Here is a 22,397-nt window from a genome sequence, read left to right as displayed (position 1 = left end):
TATCTATCAACACATTTCAGTATGATGCTGTTCACTTTTAATGCGCCGTGGTTGGGGACGTTACATTTAGTAGCAGGCAAGTAGGTTTGGCAATCATCAGATAAAACCTGTGCCGAATCAAGCTCATTAATTTCATCTTGCTGCTGTTAATTTCTGTTCCTGCTGGTAAGTCATAGCTCCCTCCAAATGCTTTTGTTATTTCTTTAACTATGTGGCCAAATGATTTATTTATTTTAAAGTTATCAATGTTTTCGTTTTTGCTCCACTCAATGTATGTATTTATTTATATAAAAAAAAGCCTTTTTGCATTCGGGGCAGCTCTCGTCAGCAGCAGGCAGTAGGATTCGTTCCTCTGGACATCACAGTGCTGGATAGGTGTTCACACAGCAGATACCAAAATTCAGTCCACTGGAACTGCATGTCATGGACCACGCATGGTCTGCTGGTTTTACGGGCTAAAATATAAAAATATATATAAATAAAAAAAAGGGCAGATATCAAAGATATCATGCCCATTCACCCGGCCGACAGGCCCCTCTCCGGTGTCACATGGCAGTCAAAATTTTACTTTGCTGTCTGACTCATTTTCGGGCGCAGAAGTAGCCCTCACATTTTAATTCTCTATCGGAAGGCCCATGCTGGATCCTTCTCAATCACTTTAAGCTCCCCTTCGTACTTCACCTGCTCGATGATTTCCTGCTCATCGATCACCCAGCTGCCCACACCCCTATTTTTGGATGTTCTATCGAGCTTTTTCACAAGTTGGGCGTTCCCCTCTCAAGTGAAATAACCACGGGCCCTGCCACGTCTCTCGAATTTTTCAGCATCACGCTCGATTCTCTAAACATGCAAGCTTCCCTGCCTAAAGAAACTCGACAGGATCGGGTCTATTTGCATATCGTTCTCCGGTCAGTCTGGATCTCATAACACGATCTCCTGTCCCTATTAGGCCACCTCAATTTTGCCGGACAGACTGTGCCCCCCCACCAGCAAAAAAAAAATTAATACCCTGCCTACCCCTCTCAGACCGCCTGTTGGATTAAGCCCCTCCTTACTACCCCATTTAAATTACGCTCCAACTCTCATGCAGAAAGGACTCCACACTCACTTCCTACAGCTCCGCCTGGGCCCACTATTCCTTCTCGCACAGTACTCCTCTATTTTACTTTCTGATCTCCCAGTGTGCGTGTTCATTTAATTTTGCTTTCACACTAGACATCTCAAATTTCCTCCCCCTATTCATCACTCCATCCCTAGCCCCCATGTCACGCTACTGGTTCAGAAACCGCCTCGCCGCACCCTAAAACATTGTGGTCTCTCCCCTCATGTCTTCTCAGGGCATTCTTTTCGTATCAGAGCAGCTACTACTGCTGCTCTTCGAGGTATACCAGAGTCCACTGTCAAGATGCTCAGCCGCTGGTCTTCCTCATCCTACCTGAAATATAGTCGACCTAACCCAATTCATCAAACAAGCTCAACTCTCCATCAGCCTTAAGTTGTCATACCTATCTGGTGGTGGTTGGTGGCTCTCTCTCATCACATCTATTGTGACAATTCAAGCATGTCCATTGTTTCACAATGATAACGCATAACTATGTCTACCTTCCTCGCCAGGGCCTCCATAATCTCAAGCATGGTTTCCTTTGCATAGGTATTGTACAAGCCAGCTCGCCCTCACCAGAAAGCTCACACTATCATGGGATGTCTTTCAACAGGGTATTGCACGACAACATTGCCATTATCGTATGGCTTTATGTATGCTGTTCACCTTGGCAAAGATAACCATTAAACAACGGCCACCCTCGTTTGAGGGCTTGAGCCTCATGGAATATCTTTCTGCGATGGGTATTGCACGCAACATCGCCATTATCGCATGGCTTTACGCATGTTGTTCACCTTTCGGCAAAGATATCTCAAACAACTCTTCCCTCGTCGGAGGGTTTTCATAATCAAATGTTTTCTTTCAACGAAGGGATTGCACGCAACGTCGCCATTATTGTATGGCTTTACGCAACGTTGTTCACCTTTCGGCAAAGATATCTCAAACAACTCTTCCCTCGTCGGAGGTTTTTCATAATCAAATGTTGTTTATCTTTCAACAAAGATACTGCACAACAATGCTGGCCTAACATAGGGCCTCATCCCATGTTGTTCGTCTTTGGCAAAAATTCTGCACAACCAGGGGCTCCTCGACGGAGAGCCCACAATCGCACTCAAGGACAAGGACAAAACCAAAACCAAACTCAAGGAGGAGTTAAAAAAAAAAAAAAAAAAACAAAACACACAAGGACAAAACCAAACTCAAGGAGGAGTATAAAAAAAAAAAAAAAACACATGGCTTTTCCTATTGCAAAGGCATTGCACAACCATGCCAGAGATATTGCGCATTTCATGTCAAATCTAGGTGTTCACATCTCTTATTTTTCCCCCCTCTTCTCCAGAATGAACACCTAACACAAGACCTGGTTCGTACCTGACTGGATTGTCTCTTTTGGGGGTAGTATTCTACTTTATCTCTCTTTTGGGGTAGGCTCCTCGCCCCTGCCTCCTATCTCCGGCAGGATATAACGGTTCGGAGTACAACTTCTTCGGATCGCCAGACGGGGCTTACGCCAAAGAGAGACGTTACATTTCTTATATGGCTTGTATGGACCGCACACCACTGGCACAGAGCAATTTCAGCTGAAGAACTTTCAACATTCAAATGTCACCAAATTCACAGTGAGATCAGTCTTGACAAAACCAGAAATAGATATCAGTCCTAGACAGAAATTACCTACAAAACAAGGTTCAAATGGAATCTATACATTAAGCGGTTCAGGCTAAATGAATTGTAGAATTTTAGGATTTGGTGTTAGAGGTTTTGAACAAAGGTTTCGTTTGAGTGCTGTCTTGTAAACACTGTATTGATTACTTCTTAAGTCACTACCTGCAAAATCAAATGATTATTAATGATTGCACAGAGATCTGTAATGGAGTTGTTGGTATGCTTATGACATATTGATTGTTATTACAGAACCGTAGATCAGATTTGATCGATTTTGATTTTAAACAGGGACATTTGCATTTAATTTTAGTGCAATAACTTAACAACTAAACTACATGAGCCAGATTACTGTAATATATTTGTAAATACTTTTTACTCAGCACTTTGAATACTAACCAAAATGGCAGCACAACTTAGAAGCAATGCATAAAATGCTTTGTAGGTGTTAACAGGCAAAGCACATTCTAGCTATATTTACAAAAAGTTCTGAAAGGTAGGTGTGAAGTTTCCATTCAGTTGCCATAGTGACTGTTTAAAATGCATCCATAAATCACAGACAAGTGCTCTTAAAGTTTCATGTTTCAGGCAAGTAATGGAATGTCCAAATCTACTGTTGCACAAATGTCTCACCTAGTTGTTTAAAAAAGGTTACATTCTGTGATAATGCTTGGGGAAGTTGAGGTCGCTATTGAGGCGAGGGGGTGGGGTGTGGTGACGGACAAGGATTTGGTCTGTTAAAACAAACCTGAATGGCTCAGGTTTGTGTGCTCTTCACAGCATTAGAGATAATACGATTTAACACTCTCACAGTGACCTCCTCAAATCCTCCTCGCAAGCTATTCAGCCTGTCTTCACCACATTAGATCACGTGTGGCAACTGACACACTTCAACACACATTTTGTTCTGCTCCAGACTATATTTCCCAGTTTTCTTGCCCATACATGAGCACATGTGGGGATTTTTGGTTGCATTATTCAGATGGTAGTTACTGTCATTTGTTAGATCAGGCTGGGTAGATGTTAATTTCTGTGTGGTAAATACAAGATAGGAAATGGAAATCGCCTGCCCAGTTTCATCAATGCTACATTAACACAACAAAAAAGTATTAATGTAGTCCCAACTCAAATTGATTAAGTAAACTTAATTTTACAAATTTAAATTGATAGAATGCAATGAAATTAAGTTGTGACAAAATGTTCTAGAATTGTGTTGCTTTAGTTAATTTTGATTAAGTAAATTGAACAAGCAGCAAAACCCCTTTTTTTAGGCCATCAAAGGTCATCAAAATATTAAAACAAATCGAAACTATCTTATATTTTAGTTTGACGTTTGCATTACATAATCAACTACATTTACAAGCTTGTTTAAGCACCAACATATTGCACAACTGAGCATTGCACTTGTAATGCGAAGGACTCCTGAAGAGCGAGTCGATACGTGAGACAAAAGTGTCATAGCAACATCACAAAATGATGTGGGTTGCTTCAGCAATTGTTTTTCATCTCACATTTGCATTTTATGACACTATTGGTAAGGTTTAGGTTTAAGGTTTCGGGTAGGGAGGTCGGTTCTGTTGATTTAAAACTCATAGAGCATTAACCATTAAAACCTCATCTGTTGGGGGAAAATGTAACTTGCTTTTAGCGTCACACAGTGGACATCATGTATAAAATTTTGCTACAATCTCGTAATTTTCATGAGATCATCTGATTTTCCTTCACTATCTGGTCCAAATGCTCATGTTTAATAAAAAACAAATTTTTTGTAACAATTTAACATTTTATATTAGACTACAAAACAAGCAAAAACATTTTTAAAAAGATTTAAAAAAAAAATATTCAGTCTATACACCAAGTATACACCAATGAGCCAAAACATTATGACCACTCACAGGTGAAGTGAGTAACGTTGATCATCTCCAACCAGACCACATATCAAGGTCTGGGTAGATTAGATGGTAAGCGAACAATCAGTTCTCATAGTCAACTTGTTAAATCCAGGAGAAATGGGCAGGAGTAATGACCTGAGCAACTTTGACAAGGGCCACATTGTTATGGCCAGAAGACTGAGTCAGAGCATCTCTGAAACGGCAAGGCTTGTGGGGTTCTCCCGGTCAGCAGTGGTGAGTACATACCGACAGTGGAGGGACAAACCACAAACCAGCAACAGGGTGTTGGGCACCCAAGGCTCATCGATGCTCGAGGGTAATGAAGGCTATCCCGTCTGGTCTGAACCGACAGAAGGTCTACTGTGGCACAAGACATGGAAAATTTGTATGATGGTTACGGGAGGAATGTGTCACAACACACAGTGTTGCATATGGAGCTGTGTAGCCGCAGAACGGTCAGAGTGCCCATGATGACCCCTGTCCACTGTTGAAAGCTCCTACAATGGGCACGCGAGCACGCGAGCGTTGGAACTGGACCTTAGAGTAGTGGAAGAAGGTTGCATGGTCCGATGAGTCCCGTTTTCTTTTACATCACTTTGACAGCCATGTAAGTGTGCGTCATTTACCTGGGGAAGTGATGGCACCAGGATGCACTGCGGGAAGATGACAAGCTGGTGGAGGGAGTGTGATGCTGTGGGTAATGTTCTGCTGGGAAATCCTGGGTCTGGCCATTCATGTGGACATCAATTTGACACAAGACACCTACCTAAACATCATTGCAGACCAGGTACACCCCTACATGGCAATGGTATTCCCTGATAGCAGTGGCCTCATTCAGCAGGATAATGTGCCCTGCCACACTGCACTCATAGTTCGGGAATGGTTTGAGGAACATGATAAAGTGTTCAAGGTGTTGCTCTGGCCTCCAAATTCCCCAGATCTCAATCCAATTGAGCATCTGTGGGATGTGCTGGACCAACAAGTCTGATCCACAGCGGGTCCACCTCGCAACTTACAGGACTTGAAGGATCTGCTGCTAATGTCTTGGTGCCAGATACCTCAGGACAATTTTATTAAAAAAATTTTCAAAATATTTGAAAATTGAAAGATTGCAGTATCCATAAATAAGACAAGTAGATATAGGAACTGACACAAGAGAGTGGATGTCCAGTTTGCTGAATGCCCCCCCAAGGGCATAAAACTGTTTTAGACTAGTCTTACTAGTTAGTTGTCTAAAATCTTGGTCTTAATTTTTTCAGTCAGTTGCATAAAAACTTAGATCAGACTAATTTAAGACCAAAATAGGCTAAATTTTGTTTACATTGTATGTTGGCATGGAAAATAACTGTCAGCAGAGCCAGCTGGAGGCTTGAGTTGAGACTCTGTAGAAGACTTTGACTTCAATGATGGTAACAAAATGACATGTGTTTTTTATTATTTGGGTTAAAATCACTAAATTTGTTCATTAGAATAAATTTTGAAGCACTGTAGTCCTCTAATAAGCAAATATTTTTTTAGTGAATGAAAACTGTATTGAGCGTCCACTGTTGGCCATTTTTTTTTTTAAAGCTGTTCAGTGTCTTAATTTTCCCACAATGCAATGCAAATTAGACTGTCTTACTAAAGACAACTGTGAGCTTGTTTTATGCAACAGGCTTTCTATGGCGTCTTTAGCTAGTCAAACTTATTGTTAGATGCAGTCTTAAGTTAATGGCTATGTTTATGCAACTGGCCCCTGGTCATGATTCTGGGATAAAACATTCACTCTCTCTCTGACCTTCAGCCTCTAACGCTGAAGGGCCAAGTGTTTATGGAGCTTCCCCAGTGATAAATAGACCAGTACTCACTAAAGAGAATGTCTCCAGTGTGTGTGACTGTGAAAAATGAATGGTGCTTCTATACCAAAATAAGACCTTTATAGAACATGATGCAATGCCTATAAAGAGAGCTACTGTTAAGTTGGGGCCTTTTCAGTGAATGAAGTTGCCACTATTTGACTCATGTCATATTTCACAGAGAGTCATATTCAGTTTAATGACGCAGCAGTTTGGTGCTAAATCGGCGAATAATGAATGATGGCCCAGTGAAAACTCAGGTTCCAGGCAATTTCACCTCAACAGACCTTTTTTAGGCAAGAGTTATGTACATTTGTGATTGGTGAACTATACAAGATACTGTGTGTTATGTTGTGCCCTCAGGCTATGCAGGTCTTTTTCATTAAAGGGAGTTTATAATTTTTGTGCTGCTAACGTCACCAAATGGAATTGCAAAAATAACTATATAGAGAACGTTTGTCAAGACAAACTTTGATGTTGACTTGATAAAGCCTTGTCTGAAAGTTTTAACTTGTTCTAAAAGTATGACGTTTGAATCCAGACATTTCAGTAAGACAAACAGCAATTAGCTAGCTAGATAGTCAGCCAGATTGTCACATAAATAGTCAGATAAACCATCAGATAGATAGAGTGAGAGACTTAAAGCAGATCAAAGGCCTTTTGTAGGTTTGTTTACATTTAAATTTTTTGACAGTTGGAGTTTGAATTAAGGAGCATTTCGTTGGCCCATTTGAACATTCTGTCCATGTAAGTCTTTGGGATTTTCCCAATTTTTGATTGTCCACTATATGAAAACCGTAAGCCTGATCAGTTAGAAAATACAGTTAAAACAGTCTGAAGGTCTGTACCAAGTTTGGTGGATGTAGCTTAAAGGTTCTAGGAGAAGTTAGTGTTAGAAATTTTAGTCTGGGTTCAGGGATTTTGAAAAAAACCATAAACCACGTTGTAGAATAGCCCGTCTTTTTCAAGCCGGCATAATGGATGTTTTTAAAAGGTTCCCCCGAATATTCCCCATGCTTTCCACTGGTTCAACAAACAGATTGTCCCTTCGAAAACTCACAGCATTAGTTGAGCCAGTAACTACGTTTCCATCCAAGGATTTTTTGCAAAAAAAGTTTTAGCGCATCAAAATAAAGCTGATGGAAACGTAAATTATCGCTAAAATTTCACGAGTGTCGACATAATATTTTTCCATTTAACTCTAGCACATAAACTACATGTTGATACTTCAGTTGTCGCAAAAAACTGGTTTGGAAACACTTTTTGTTGAGGAAATTGGCATTAACGCAAAAATATTGTGTCACATGACAGAATTTACCCCAATCGTTAGCCTGTGTAGTCATGATGACAGTATACATCCTTGAAAGCCAATTTATTGTACGTGATTATGGATTGATCTTAACGGCATATAGATCCGATCTGCAAACACGACACTTCCAGGAGTGCCAACATAAATATCTCGTATCATGCACATCGACAAGTGCATGGAGAACAAATGAATGGCCACTGTTTGTGATTAATTAATTTGCCGTAGCCATCCGTTTATTTATTAAAGTTGCTTTTCCACACCATTCAAAATAGATGGCAGTCATGGAATTAGCAAACAATACAAAAAAACATAATTTCTGTGCAAAAGATGTTTTAAATTAAAAATAAATAAACAATACTAGGAGAACAGCATCAGTGTGCTTTTTTGGAACACAAACATAGCCCAATTCTATAAAATTATTGTTTATCTTAAAAAATGCTGGCACAATTCCCTGGATTAAATTAAAGAAATTACCAAATGAATAAAGCATTAAATAAAATAATGAATTACCAAATGAAAAAAATTATATTGTTAGGCCTATATATATATATATATATATATATATATATATATATATATATATATATATATATATTTCTGCCTTTTCTTTACACAAACTTAAATTAGCCATACCCTTTTCTGTAGATGAATAAAGTCGGCTGAATGACATTTTCTACACTTCAAGACTATAAACTATCAGAAATATTTGTCCAATGCGGAGTTCACTTTCAGAAAACGAGCTTTTGAACATTTTAAATCTTTTAAATATTTTAAATCTAACCCTCTTTACCTCGGATCGCATTTGCTGAGCTTCTTCAGAAAATATAAATTGCATTATAATGCTAAAATTAATTTTCGATGACAATCAAGTTCAGTTGGACATTAAAAGTTGCTGAAAAATATGTGGGACATAATGCAGTTGTGATGGTGATGCTTTAGATTAGATGACTGTTCAAAATAGCCTATTGAATATCAGGAATGTATCATATATGTAAACCCTGATATTACACTGCATCAGTTTTTCTTTAATAGTTGTACACACAGCATACACATCAATGGATGGTTCTTATACTAAGACCAAGAGTTTCCCCCGCTACTTGGTGCAGGATTCCAGCTTGAACAGGGCCATTACAAATAGCTTTCGGATCGGAACCGGTGGCAATCTGCCATAGGCGCAACATCAGAACCAATATTACAGTCCAATCAGAAGGGCAACTGTTCCCTTTTGATTGCAATTCCTACTCTTCTGATTGCATTTATTTGTGAAATTAAAATGACAGTTAGCTGGCTAATTTCAATGAATTGTCTCAATACTCTCCCCATTTTATCAAAACATTGGAGGAAAAAAAATTTGGGACATCTGGGAGGTGAAAGGTACACAATTAGCGATAAACACATTTCTGTATGGAAATGGCTTAAGGGCAGATTTCTTTTGCGGTAAACCAAAATTTATGCGACAAAGTGTTTTTTTAGGCACAACGTCATCATGCATGCCATTTTTAGCGATAAAAGGCTATTTGAATGGAAACAGGCAGAATTTCCCAAACGTATTTTTACGCATTTTTACTTTGTCGATAACAAAATAGTGCGAAAAGTGGATGGAAACTAGGTTAGTGTTGCTATGCCACGTATTGAAAGCGCCATATCATTTTCACTTTTTGAGGGAATCAACTTCAAATGGCTTACTTAGTTGTCTCTGTATAAGCTGGGATAAGAGAAAGTATTTTAACATCAAAATAATTACGTACCTGACCTTTCACTTTTTCAGCTTCTGTAACTTTTCTCTGTGTGATGTGCAGAAGGGTTCAGGTTTGTTACCCAATGTTGATTTTGGGTAACAGCAAATGAAGGACGGCTGAGTGAAAATGCCTAGTGGAATAACGTGTCATCCTGCTGGCAGCCATGTGACTGTGACTTTAAGTTTGATTTTAATTTGAACACATTGATCATGGGCTGTGGGTGGGTTTAGAAGTGTGCTTCTTATTTCATACTACACAGTATATATTGTACGTACAGAATACTAACTGCTGTTTTAAAAAAAATTGTATGTTGAAAAGAGCACATTATGCAACGACTAACCTTTCTGTAAGAAGTATGCTAAATCACACGTCCTCATTACATTTCATGTTTAATTGAGTAGTGATCAGTCATCATCTCAGAAATACTTATTTCATGCATACAGAAAATTAGCATACTGAGCACAGTATAATTATTATATACAACAGAAATAGTAATCATTAATAATAATTTTATGGTAGTATGCTATTCCAAACAAAACCTGCTTGTAAGTCTGTGCTCTGGAATTGTTGCACATTTTCCCAGGAAGTTATTCCCATCACATTGTGCAACAAGGCAGGAATAGGGCAGTATGAATGTTTAGTACCAGAGGAGGAAGTGAACATGATATTTTCAGAGATATGTTAAGCTAGACAGGAACTGTCTTATGAGTGAGACGGCAAGTCTTAACTTGATTTTTCAAAGTATGTTTGGAATTTGAAGGATCATTTTTTGTGTGTTCTGCTTATCTGCCTTACTTGTACACTTCCATAAAGGAACTATTTAGCTTGTGTGTATGTCATTTGAGGTTTTTATTATGTTTTTGGCCTTGGCGTTATTTTACTGTAATTATCAGGGCCAACTAATCAATGAAAGTTGTATAGTATATGGGTTTTAATACACATGTTGCATTGTTGTGAGAGTTGTGGAATGTGAAGAATTCACACTAAATATTACATAAATGGAAAGTTCCGGGTTTAAATCAAGTTCAGCTCTGTTGACAGCATCTGTGGCCTGGTGTTGATTACCACAGAAAATAATTTCCTTCAGTTTAAGACAAACAAAAAATTTTAGCGCATTCTTACAATGGAAATCTATGGGGCAAGGTATTCCAGAGCATTTAAAGCAGAAATATGAAGATTGTATTTTTGTTAAAACATGTTGTTTTCTAGTTTTATGGTTAACTCTTCAGACTCCGTGTGCTTGTGATCTGATGCATCTGTTACATAGGATCAAATATAATGCAGTACACAAAGACAGCTAAAACAGAATCAGAAGTAGGCAATGGGAAGTTTCAGGTGCTCTTTAAACAAATGAACTGACCTCCTGCTGTGAGTTAGGCAGACTTCTAATTAAAGTGTTTCCATAGCAGGAATGTGTATGTGTTTGTGAGAAAGCGTGTGTGGAAGGGCCGCTGCTTCTGAAGGGCCCAACTAGGCTGTAAATCAAGCCCAGTCTCTCAACCCACTCTGGCTGTTCAATGTCTGAGGCAATTATGGAAAAAGACTGGATGCAACATTTTTCCTGTCCTTCAGGATTTGTGGCCACTTTAAAAAGGGTTTTGAACCCTCACCAACCCTTCCGCCCACATCTCCCTTGTTCCTTTCATAATTTTGTATTTATTTATTTATTTTAAACAGAACACACACATTCCTTACACAGTGTCATTAGCGTAAACTACATGTTTCCCACAAAGGATTGCAAGATTGTATGAGAATATCACTCAGAATTTACTCTAACATGACACGAAGCACAGTCACTCAGTATGTCATCCTGTAATGAACCAACATCATCAGGCACAGCTCAGCATCTATTCATATATTCTGGTGACACACCCAGTTCCTTTATACATTCAGGGCAGTTACCTATTTCTCTGACTTCCCCCATTACGATACTTCACTGTTCATCCTGTCAGTCATAAACTAAAGTGGCACTCCAAGTCATGGCATATTTATAACAGCGCCTGTGCAGACGAAGGTCTTGTGCAACAGTCTGGTAGTTAGCTGAGGAGAGCTCAGCCACATCTCATGCATAAAATCATGAGCAGCCTTTTTGATCTCTCTGGGTGAGAGCCCAAACTTTTTGCTGTACTTTTTTTCCTCTTCTCTAACTATTTGCATAATCACTCCAGTAGCTGAAACCTGAATTTGGCAAATTATGATTTTGTTGGTGTAACAGAGAGTCCTATAGTGGATGCTGTGCTGTATGTGTTTGTTGGTGGAATGTGGTGACAGTAGGCCAGGCTGTTTATAACTGGGATGTGCTGCATACTGTTATTACATGGCTCTCTGGAATACTCGATTCTGATTAGTCAATGGCAGCATATAGCCTAGGATTAAGATATATCCGACCGGTCATTCGGGTATTGCGAGTCATCTTTTCTACTTCTTGTATCACTCTGCAATCTCTACAAGTAAGCTTGTAAAATTATTTCAAATCATATCAATGTTACATGTCCATTTATCTATTTATTTGGCAAGTAGTCTTGTAATAAGCTGGATAATGAGCAGTCAGATGGTCATTTTTGCAAAATAAACACCAACAGAACTCTGACACAAATCGGAGGTGCAAATCAGTTGTTCAGTGATTTCTTTACTGTACAAAAGCTGGTCTCCACTGGTGGTTGGTCACATTTAGTAAATGTTTGCTTTGGGTAAGATGCCAGAGGTGAAGATGCATTAGACAAGAAGGCAGCACTCAGGAACTCAACCCAGAGATGCTGAGTCGCTGTGGTCTGGCAAAATGCCGGCACTTTGGAATATTTTAGGCCTCTGAGCAGATCCATTTCTCAGTATAAGCTTCACTGCGATTAAGTATTTGGCCTTAGTGTTGTTTAAACGAGGTGATTTTATTATTTAGAACATTTTCAGAGGGCGCTGGCTGTTTTTCAATAGAATTCGGTTTATTCTTAGTTACAGAAATGAGTTCTACTTGCATATGAGAGTGTGGGTGAGTATAAATTTACAATGGATGTGCCTGTTGAGGGGTGTATTCACAGGCAAACACACTTGAGTGCATCATATTTTGTCTACACGGCTGTTTCAGGCCAATAGCATATGTTTATAGCAATGGAAGAGAAGGTCGTTGAGGTGAAATCAATACAGGTTCTTAATGAGGTGCTCTGGAAAGAGAAGATGGATTGAGAGAGAGAGCTTTGTTCAGACATGCAGCAAAAATCGGATTTTTTTGGTGTAACCGACTGAAACTGTTTCGTTTTTTTTTTTTTTTTTTTGTAGTCTGAATGGCAAAAATACATATATATTTTTTGAAATATGATGTTTACAAACCCAACCAAACCACATCCATTCATGGCTTAAAAATCTGATTAAAGTCTCAATATGAATTGTCAGATCGAATTTCAAGTCATTTTTCATCACGTGACACAAATATGTGCTCTGGAGCTATGTCCGAATACACTTATTTTTGCCTTCTCTTTCCTCATATAGTGGCACTGACTATGTAGTGAATAGTGAATGAGTCAGTAGTTTAGGACAAAGCATATTCATGGTTGCGTAAAATGCCTAAAATCGAGTGTAATGCGTAAATATAATCGATTATGTTCTCTCATGCACCCCAAGTTTAATACCCCAACGAGATGTCATGATAGACATGAGGGTGGGCAAACGTTTCCAGTTTTCCATCCTTTCTCTCCACAATGACAGCTCCTCTCTCTTGGACCGTTTACACAGAATGCATTAAAAAAGCAGTGCAACAAATGGACCAGAAAGCAGATGTCTTGAGACAGGTTTTTAAAAGCTGAAGTCCTTTTAACTTGACACAGTCAGAAAAGAAATGCTGCGCTCATGCGTCGCAACGGTCAAAAACGTCAATCTAGCGCATGTTAACATAAACTGTTCCAGAACAGTGCAAATGGACACAAAACTTGTCCCTGTGTGAACGGCCCCTTATTTCTCTTATTTCTCCCCTTATTTCACATCATTACTGTAGCAACTGATCGAGATACACTATATAATAATTTACCGTCTGAACAAATGGATCTGATTTCATCACATGGAAAACGACAGTGCGGACATTCTGCCCTAAAGATTGGATTTGTGTGCAGTGTGAGCAAAACCAAAGGAGATTACTAAGGAGACTACTATATACTAAACTGACAAATTCAAAGTTCAAACTCTTAGATAGACCATTCAGCAGCATAACAGCAATTAAGTAGTTCAGCTTCACATTGAGGGAGAGATGTTCACCACATAGGCCTAGTTGTTCGTAGTAGAGAAAGATGAAAGATTAGTGACTACCAGAGAACAACGATTAATGCAACAGGATTCCTGTATAAATTAAAAGTGGGTTTTCTGGCATTTTAAAAGGCAGTTTCCCTCCTTTTCGGAGTATTCGGCTCACTCCCAGCTTGAATCATCTCAGTTATGTAACAGACTTGTGAACTTGTGTCTGTACAGTATTTCTCATTTCTAAGAGGAAAGCAGATGCTCTTGATCCATTTTCTTTTTTTAGTCTAAAGTGAAATGACATGTATGAGAGAAAATATATGAACAGTACATATGTTTATGAGTAGCTAGTTGTCGTGACATTTGAAATGATGAAATATTTTATTTTAATATTATTATTAAGATACATGCAGTTTTTATGACATTAGATTAATTAAGAGACTATATTAAGGATTATTTAAGTGAAGAAATGGTGACTGGTCACTGCACCTAAAATATACACTTACCCTTATAGAGTGGTGTCCAGAAGTCTGGGACCACACTGAAAATATGGATTTTTTTATTGTTATTTTATTTTTATTTTTTTTTAAATACTAAGATATTCTGAAATGGTCATTTATATTAATTTATTAAGACTTTTTCACACAAATTGTTATACTGATCATATAATGTGTAATGAAACAATGGATTAAAGGAACAGTTCACCTACAAATGATAATATTTCACCCTTATGCCATCTCAAACTCATGTGACTTTCTTTTTTCTGTGGAATAAAAATGAAGATATTATTATGGAGGAATTATGTGAATATATCCATACACTGCAAGTCAATGGGGCGCAAACTTTCAAGCTCCAAAAAGAACATAACGGCAGCACAAAGGTAATCCATGACTCAAGCTTCAAATCATGATTGTACCTAGGAGACTTATAGTGAAAAATAAGTTTCATTTTGGTCTGTTTCTCATACAAAACCAACCATTTCACTTCAGAAGACATGGATTAAACCACTTGAGTCGTATGGATTACCTTTATGCTGCCTTTATGTGCACTTTGGAATTGTAAATGTAATCCCCATTCACTTGCATTGTATGGACAAAAAGACATCTCCATTAAATTATCTTCATTTGCGTTTTTCAGAAGAAAGAAAGTCTTACAAGTTTGAGATGAAATAAGGATGAGTAAATGATGGGAGAATTATCATTTAAGGGTGAACTATTCCTTTAAATGAGAAAAATGCAAAATAGACTTTTGAACATTTTAAAGAATTTTTTGTCATACACATGCGTTCATGTCTCTCATGATCACATGGACAGAGGAAAGTCAATGAAAATGTGAAATTTGTACAGATATCTGTTTTAAAAAAGCAAGACTGGATGGTAACTGAAATAGCTTTATAATTGGAGACGTGGATATGGATGCAACCAAAGCTTCTTGAAATACTAAGAAATTCTGCAGATAAAGGATTTCATATCTGATCCCCTGAAGGGTTTTTTCATCGTTTTTCCTTTCTCTTCTTCCAATTTAGAAATCCCAGTGGAGCAATTTGATCCTGTAACCAATGGCAACAGTCCAGGCCCTGTCCTTGACCCAGAACCCTGACAAAAGCATTGGTGCCGTTTACCCCGCATCCTCTCTGGCATCAGGCCACTGCATCATGGGAAGTGTAGGCAGCCTCATCGAGAAGTCAGACGTGTCGCCTACCAAGAGCAATAGAGCTGTTCCACAGGTATCAGGACGCCAGAACCACAGTCTGCTCAAGAAAGGTTTCAACCAGAGAGAGCTGCTTAACTATCTTAACATAAACAAGAAGGAAGCGAAAGGCAGCAAGCACATCATCTCTGGGTCTTCCTCCATCAAGAGAGAGCACAGGAGAGAGGAGGAGGACATCTACACTAAGGTCTACCACAGGGATGGAAAGGAAGTTGATTTGGGAAAGAACTCACTTCCCATAGGTGGCAAGTTTGACAAGGTATATAGTGTTCTACAAGTTATGCTGCGTTCATGTAGGAATTACTGTAATGTTTTCCTACTTGTAAAATCATCTCTTGCACTTGAACATTGTGACATTATGTAAAAACAACCAAATTGACAGTGGCTTCAAAACTTTAAGGTTGTTTCGTGGCAACCTCTACTCATTTTTCTTCTATGCCATTTTATTATAGCCAGTGTTACCAAGGTGATTTTTTTCAGTGTTAAAATTAGAGGTAGACCGATATATCGGTTTTACCGATTAATCGGTGCAGACTGATTAGTTGATTTTTGAAACTATCAGTTATCGCAAAAATATATGCCGATTTCTTTTTCTCTCCCCTTTTCTCCCCAATTTGGAATGCCCAATTCCCAATGCACTCTAAGTCCTCATGGTGGTGTAGTGACCCGCCTCAATCTGGGTGGCAGGGATGAATCTCAGTTGCCTCCATGTCTGAGACCGTCAATCTGGACATCTTATCACGTGGCTTGTTGAGCGTGTTACCACGGAGACAGAGCACATGTGGAGGCTTCATGCTATTCTCCACGGCATCCACGCACAACTCGCCACACGCCCCACTGAGAGCGAGATACATTATACACACATTATAGCGACCACAAGGAGGTTACCCCATGTGACTCTACCATCCCTAGCAACCGGGCCAATTTGGTTGCTTAGGAGACCTGGACTCAGCACACCCTGGATTCAAACTCGTGACTCCAGGGGTGGTATTCAGCATCAATACTCTCTGAGCTACCCAGGCCCCTAAATTCCTTATTTTTTAATACCTCACCATATAAACCTCATCTGGTGAAATATATGTACAAAACTTTTCATCTGGTGAATATATTGGCTAGAAAAAGATTAATTTGGTATATACTTACTGTACATATAGAGCATTGTAATGGAGCCAAGTCTCTGTCCTTTCAAAATATGAGTCCCTGTGTGTTTCAGGCTTGTTTATAGCTAAAAGTCCCACTCTATAAACCAAATTTTTGTTATTATTGGAATTTTGGTTATACAATAAACTGCTTTTGGGATTTTATTCATTTTCGATTCTTGTAGCCTCAGTGTCTGTTCCCTTTATATTAAGGAAAGACTTTTTTTTTTTATTCTATAAATCGATTTTAAGAAACTATCGGCCGATTAATCGGTTATCAGCCTTTTCCACCACCTTAGTTATTGGTATCTGCAAAAATCCACTATTGGTTGACCTCTAGTTAAAATACTCCTTTCCATGTTTAAAATGCAGTGACGAGATAACATATAAATAAGTTGATTTCGCAAAAAAGTATAAACACTAGTCATGTTTTCATCCAAGTTATGGATTTAATGTATGTGATAAATCAGCATAAACTATTTGCGAATAAACGGGTGTTTCCATCTCATGTGTTTAAGAGAACAAAATTGTCACTTTCGGTGAAATTGCAACAAAATGGAAGTTGCAGAGACAAAGTCACACGATTGTTTTGATGCGCATTGGTATTCCTGTGTCAATTCTATAGGAATTTATTCGGTAAATGTGTTTCTGTCGTAGTTCATGCGCATGTCTATGAATAACAAATGTATCCACCTCAAGCGAGTGTTTATGTATTTTATTAGCATCTTGGATTTGCCATACAGCATTTTTTATGTGATATACCAAAATTTGCATACAAATATGTGGATGAAAACCAAGCTATTGTGGCTATTGTGAGACTTTCAAAACATTTATCTGTTTATTTGAGCATCCCGACCAGTCTGACTCAACAAAATTTACTCAAACTAAGTTGTGATTTTGTTTTTCAGACAAACAGATAGTGAGTTGTTTGTCTGACCAGTGGCAGAAGGGGAGTATTCAGAGTTTTTTGAAAACCATTATTATTTTTGCAACTGTGTTTGGTGATGCTAGTGGCACCCAAATATCATAATTCACCTTTAAATATTTTGCAATAGCATGTGGAGGTGTGTTTTGCTGTCAACAAAAAAGTCCCACATGGATCCATTTTGGCATTAAGAGCTTTGTCATAAAAAACAATCATTTCTTAGGCTGAAGACATGAAGAACTCAGGGTAATCTTGAAATTACGATAATTCCAAAATGACATGAATGCAGCATTAATAAATGAAAAAATGGTGGAAATAGTTAATAATGATCAGTAGTAGAATCAATTATTATTATTATTTTTTTTACCCATCAGCACTTGCTTTCAGTAAGCATTCAACAAATCTCTGAAAGAGCAGGAGTTAAAAAATACACCTTAAAATGACTGAATGAAAACTAAATTAATGGGTTCCTTTTCAAATCCTGACAATGTTTCCAGTCTGGCTTAATAAAGGCAATATTTGTTTCCTCAGGCAAGTTTAATTTATTTATAGGTGGGCTACTGCCCCACTCACAAACGGAGATAAATCATATAAACAGTTCAGGCCAGCAGTGTGTAGACTAACTTACTAGCATCTGCTGGCTAAATGTATCACTGTAATCAAATACAATCTCCCTCAGGTGACATAAAATGGATGTAAAAGTGGTCTACATTACATTACGTCATGTTGTTTGGCGTGACTCCAACATTTAAAGGAACAGTGCTCTCTAAAATAAAAATTCTGTCATTATTTATTTATGTTGTTCTAAATGTTTCATAGTGGCTGACCACATCTTTTGATTGTCCGTTCATAGCGAACACATCTGTCTAGGTTTAAAAAGGACACAAAACACCATAAAAGCACCATAATGTAGTCAATGTGACTTGTGTGTTATATTCCAAGTCTTCTGCAGCCGTATGATACAGCATGGTGACCGAACATGATGCATCATTTTTTTCAATCTGGACATTACCGCAGGGTAGATAAAAGCTTTGGGGGAGGTGAAGATTATTAGTAAATAATGACTTAAATATTGTTATGTTACTCACACAGCTATCAAAGGCTTCAGAAAACTAATATACAATGTTGTAATGTCATGTAGACTACTCTTAAGATACTTTCATGGTGCATTTTGGTGCATGACAGTCATGGTCATTATGAACTGTATGGAAGGATTACTCACAATTTTCAACTTATGTTGCATGGAAAAAATAACACAATATGGGTTTGGAACAACATGAGGGTGAGTAAATAATGACAGAAATGGACTGTTACTGAAAAGAAAAGAAAGAAAAGCCCGTAACTGCCTGATCCGTGTTCCTTCACAGCCACGTTTCAGGCCTTCTGCGTTTAAACCGGTAACTCCAAAAAACTTCAGTTCCATGCAGAACATCTACCCATCCAAGTCGGAGGAGCACAAGAGCGGCTTAACCAACGGCATGCATCAGTCCTATGCCAAAGCAGCACAGAAATCACTGTCCACCTCTTCCACGTCCTCCTCCCCATCACGACCAGGCACGAGTGCCTGCAAAGGCGTACTAGCAGCAGCAGCCCGGGGCCTCAGCCAAGAAGAGGAGAACGCATCAGACTCCGGGCACAACTCTATGAACAGCCTGCCACCCTATCGGCCGCCGTTCTGCCCTCACTTGGGGCAAATCAGCGCTTCCATGGGTCACATCAACCACATTGGTTCGCTGGATCGGACCTCGCTGGGTTCAAAAGGTGCTGCTTCCACCATCACGGACGTGTCATGCCAGAGCATGGCTACGTTGAACCGGCTTCAGTGCTATGGCAGCGAGTCCCAGCCCCCCTACAAGCTGTCACACTCGCTGGAGGATGTGGTGAAGGACTTGGAGGAGCGTCTGCAGGAAAAGGAGCACGAGCTTAGGCAGATGAGGAGGAACCTGGATGAGAGTGAGGATGCCATTGCACAGGTCAGCATCTGAAAATGAATAATATATATAATTTATAATATGATTATTCATAACAAAATATAAGTCTCACATTATATTCCAGAGTGAAAAAACAAAGAAAAACAATAAAGCTAGTATTATAAAACATAGCTCCAGTTATCTTCATGTAGCCTTTTTTGCTTTTCTTCATGTTTTCTTGCACTCTTACATGTAATAAAGCAAGCAGTCCTGCCTAATGATATCATCTGGGTATAGCAGAACGTACTGACACATCGCAGTGTATACCGCCCAGCCTTATGTAGTTATAATTATAATTGTGTGTCGTGCTGCAGGTTTTTGAAGGGAAGCAGCGTCTCTGGGAAAAGGAGGTGACAGAGTTGAAGCACCTGTACACCTCCAAACTGCGTCAGGTATCCCAGCATTCCCAGCGCTCACAGCGAAACCTGCAGCTGCAGCTCTATAAGGCACAGCAGGAACGCAACAGACTGCAGGAGGAGCTGGTTGCTGTCAGGCTTGAGTGTCAGACCCTGAAAAGTCAAGACCCAAAGACACACAGTCAGAACATTAATCCCCAGCTCGAGGAGACCCAATGGGAGGTATGCATGAAGTCAAAACTGCGGGATCAGGAATTGGGGCTCGAGAGAATTTTAGCTTTTAGTTTGGAGAAAAAATGGGGATGCAATTATGTTTAGCAGGGTTGTGTGCTATTCACAATTGAATTCAGAATGCATTTTAAATTCCTGAATTTGAATTGAGGTAAATTCAAATATTATTTGAATAATAAGTAGAACTAACATGGAATAAAATTCAAAGAAATTGACAACTGCTATAAGTGCATTTTTTTTTTTTTGTTGCAGGAATTACACACAACATATATTTCCAGAAGCATTAGATGATATTAATAATCAATGGTTGAAATGCCATCTGTAGAATATTGTATTTATATTTTATATATTTCCTATTATATTTAATACATTAACTTTCATTTTAATCAACTGTTGAAATGCCATCTATAGAATTTTGCATTTAATATTATACATTTAATATTATATTTAATACATTAACTTTCATTTTATGGACATTTTATTGTTTTAATAAATATTATAATTATAATACATTATACTTACCTATTCATTTTTATACCTTAGATTATAATGCATTATAATATGACCAACATAACATTTTATCTGTAGAAGTTATAATGTATTATATCTATTTTTATTATATATATATATATATATTAGGTATATTTTAAGTAAAGTGACAAAAGCAAAGTCTTCTTTTTAACATCCATAATATTACATATGTTTTAACCTTGAAGCTTTACAAGTGTTTTTCTTCCTGTCTCAAAATTTACATCAAGGATGTGTGTTCCTTTTGTATTCCGTGCATTTTCTATAAATCTCATTATACAAGCTTGACTTGTAATGTAATGTATATTACAAGTTTACGTTATGACTGTATATAAGACATTGCTTTTGTAACTTAAAGCAGGTCAAGAACACTTTTAATTGTATATGATCATGTCAATCCTTATGAATGTTTAAACTATAATGATTTTGTAGAAAGCACTTTTATGATACCTAATATATTCTGTATATTATATTACAACTTTTGAGGATAAACTTTTGAGGACGTTTATTTTGTTATAATGCATTATACTCTTTTAGGTATAACTATGAATAAGTATTAGAATGTATTATAACTGTTCTTGCAATTATTTATGAGAAGTTATAACATATATAAGATGTATTATGGGACATTATGAATGCATTATAATGCATTTATAATGCCTTTACAATGCATTATAAATATGAACTTCATAGATGGTGTTACCTTAATGTTTATACATTTCATATTACATTTAATGAATTAACTTTCTTATTTAATAAATGAACTTTTTAATCAGTGGTTGAAATGCCATCTATAGAATTTTGTTTTTATTTTTTTATACGTGTCATATATTTAATAAATGAACTGTTCTTTTAATCACTGGTTGAAATGCCAGCTATAGAATTTTGTATTTAATTTTTAAATATTTCATATTATATTAAATAAATGTACTTTCTTATTTAATAAATTAACTTTCATTTTATGGACCACAGTGGAAGAACCCAATTTGTTTTACATATTATTACAATATTTATTTTTATATAGTTATCTGAAATGTGGTAGACATTTCATGGTACTGGATGGCAAAATTGTTTTAAGAGTATTTCTTTTAGTGTGACTGAGGAAAAAAAAAAAATCTTTAAATTAGGAAAAGGCATAACTAGTCAAAAATAATTATTAATTATGTTTTGTCACACAACCTTTGTGTGACTGTGTTGAAATTCCTCTTTCTGTCATTCCAATTTAAATTCCAATTCAACATTGTATGGGGCATGGCCAATGCAAATCAAATTCAAACTCATGATTTTTTTTAATGCCAGTATAGTAACAAAGGATTTAAACTATCCTTGACAGTCTTGTTATGATTTTTAACCTCGTATAGGTCTGTCAGAAATCAGGAGAGATCTCTTTACTGAACAGACAGCTGCGGGACTCTCAGGCAGAGGTCACCCAGAAGCTGAGCGAAATCTTCCTCTTAAAGACTCAGCTGCACGAGGCGTGCAATCAGATCCGGGCCAAAGACAGCCAGATGGACATGCTGCAGATGGCCCTACAGGGCGCCCGCCGGAAATGCCCCTTGCCTGCTTTCGAGGATGTTCGAGTGGACTCAGGTGATACCGGAGGAGCCAGTACCACAGAGGAGCGGCTCAGAGCAGAACTGCTGCTGGAGAGGCGGCAGAATGAGGCGCAGACTTCAGCCTTTGAGGCTGAGAGGAGCACGTGGCAGAACGAGAAGGAGAAGGTGATTCGGTACCAGAAGGAGATGCAGGCCAGCTACCTCGAGATGTACCACAAGAAC

General features: G+C 38.1%; 1 protein-coding gene across 2 annotated transcripts in view; it reads left to right on the top strand.

Annotated features, from left to right (window-relative positions):
• Nucleotides 1-22,397, top strand: part of LOC127413119 (NEDD4-binding protein 3-A-like) — a 45,191-nt gene that overhangs the window by 21,918 nt on the left and 876 nt on the right. For both annotated transcript variants that reach the window (XM_051649997.1, XM_051649996.1), the window contains exons 2-5: nt 15,286-15,729; nt 18,902-19,507; nt 19,819-20,082; nt 21,981-22,397. The exon at nt 21,981-22,397 is cut by the window's right edge and continues 876 nt beyond it. In XM_051649997.1, the coding sequence (XP_051505957.1) occupies nt 15,319-15,729; nt 18,902-19,507; nt 19,819-20,082; nt 21,981-22,397 (1,698 nt within the window). In that variant the 5' untranslated portion in view covers nt 15,286-15,318. The remainder of the gene's footprint in view (nt 1-15,285; nt 15,730-18,901; nt 19,508-19,818; nt 20,083-21,980) is intronic.

This window comes from Myxocyprinus asiaticus, chromosome 22 (assembly GCF_019703515.2).
Source record: "Myxocyprinus asiaticus isolate MX2 ecotype Aquarium Trade chromosome 22, UBuf_Myxa_2, whole genome shotgun sequence".
In the NCBI taxonomy this organism is placed as follows: Eukaryota; Metazoa; Chordata; class Actinopteri; order Cypriniformes; family Catostomidae; genus Myxocyprinus; species Myxocyprinus asiaticus.
Note: the sequence above shows the minus strand (reverse complement) of the source record. Positions and strands in the feature narration are given on the sequence as shown.